Here is a 1,852-nt window from a genome sequence, read left to right on the forward strand (position 1 = left end):
TACAGAAAGGAGCTAGAGAGAGAGAAAGCACGGATAAGACGGGAGTATGAGGAACAGATTAGAGATCTGAGAGATGAACTGGAGAGGGAAAAGAGAAGGGCACGAATGGAGAGGGAATTCAATGAGAGGGAGAATGACTTTACAGAGAGACAACAAAATGCTAGGAGGGAAGTTGAGAGCACAGGTATGATACTTGAATTAATCATAAAGGCATGGGAGTTTGCTTCCTTTATCTACAACCATTTTATGAAAGACTAGATGTAGTCTATAAGACTAGACCTTATTTCTATTTTCTGCATTTCCCTGATAACCCTGTCCTACAGAGCTCACACCTCAATGCCCAAATGCTGTAGTTCCTGTCTTCCAGGATGAAGGAATGAAGTCAAGTTTACCATTTGCAGTTGTTCAATTGACTTATCAAGAAATTAACCAATCTTCAATTTGTGAAACTCCAAATACTGCCTGCTGCCTTGAATTCTTCCTCAGTGAAAGCCACCCAGCAGGCCACAGAAAATGACTGTAAGATGGACCCACTTCTCCTCTGGATTCTCAACANTAATCTTCACCTNCAGCTTCTACACNTGATACTCAGATTTTGGACAACTGNCNTGTATGTTTTATTAGGAAGTTCCACTCTTTGCATGAGGTAATCTTTAGTCAGAGATAGATGGCATTCAGTTCTCAATGGATGTCCAGTTTGTTTAATTATATTTTCACGAATNGCATCAAGTTGTTCCCCAGCTGCCCTTTGAAGGCAAAGCAGATCTCAGGAGTCAAGTAATCCAGGATGAACACAAGTTAACAACTCAGCAGGTGACACCACAATGTTTGCTGTGTTCAGGTGTGTCCCTAGAAGTCTCTCCAACCTTTTAACCAGTGTGATCAGTAGTCAGCTCTCTCCTTGAGAAACGATCTGGCTACTGAACCACCATATATCCAATCATGCTGCTTCTGCCCCACCCAGCTAATTTGCTTATTGCTGTTATAATAAACTTTTCTGTTGCCTCTCACATATTTAGAACTGGAATCTGTTTTGTGTTGGAAGATGGTGCTGCTATAACAGCACAGAGACTGATTTCGTCTTATTGGTAGAAGTATAAGGTGTTTTTTGAACCAGACTTACTGTATCACCATGGCACCTCATCTCCTGTCTTGTTTTCTTAGGCATGTGCATATATGTGTACACGTGTGTATGTGTGCATGCATGCTTGTATGTGTGCAGGTACATGGGTGAAGTGTAGAGGATGATCTCAGGCATCCTCCTCAGTGCTGTTGTCTACCTCCCTTGAGACAGTGTTTCCCACTGGCCTGGAGTTCACCAATTCAGCTGAACTGGCTGGCCCGTGAGCCCTGAGGATATTTTTACCTCCACCTCCCCAACCCTGAGATTACAAGTGCCTGCCAGCACACCCAGCTTTTCATACAGGTTCTGGGAGTCAAACATGGGTTCTCAAGCTTACAGGACAAGTACTTTCCTGACTGAGTCACTCCCCGATTCCCTGCCCTCTTTTCTCTGAAATCTTTGAACCACAATCTCCATCCTTTACTGGTCAACGACCGCAACTGTTTTGGGTCCTTGTCATATTATGGCAGAAACTGTGTCTTACGTTTCTAAGGCCTGTGAAATTTTCCTGGCATACAAGTTCCCTATAATATAGAGACAGTAACGATCATTTCTTTATTCCTTTTGCTACATTTCTTCTGAGTTACCCTCACTTGGTTTCTAGGAATCCTCAATGCTTCTTCCCATCATCCTCTGGGGGCACTGGTGACAGCCCACTTCGTTCTTTCCTATCTCCAAATTGGCTTCTCTAAGATGATTCTTCTTCTTCTTCTTCTTCTTCTTCTTCTT

General features: G+C 43.0%; 1 protein-coding gene across 1 annotated transcript in view; it reads left to right on the forward strand.

The window, feature by feature from the left end:
• Nucleotides 1–1,010, forward strand: part of LOC110316804 (GTPase IMAP family member 4-like) — a 7,464-nt gene extending 6,454 nt beyond the window's left edge. The window contains exon 4 of the mRNA XM_021191213.2: nt 6–1,010. Coding sequence (XP_021046872.1) covers nt 6–258 — 253 coding nt within the window. The 3' untranslated portion in view covers nt 259–1,010. The remainder of the gene's footprint in view (nt 1–5) is intronic.
• The last annotated feature ends 842 nt before the right edge of the window (nt 1,011–1,852 follow it).

This window comes from Mus pahari, chromosome 2, assembly GCF_900095145.1.
Source record: "Mus pahari chromosome 2, PAHARI_EIJ_v1.1, whole genome shotgun sequence".
NCBI classification, from domain to species: domain Eukaryota; kingdom Metazoa; phylum Chordata; class Mammalia; order Rodentia; family Muridae; genus Mus; species Mus pahari.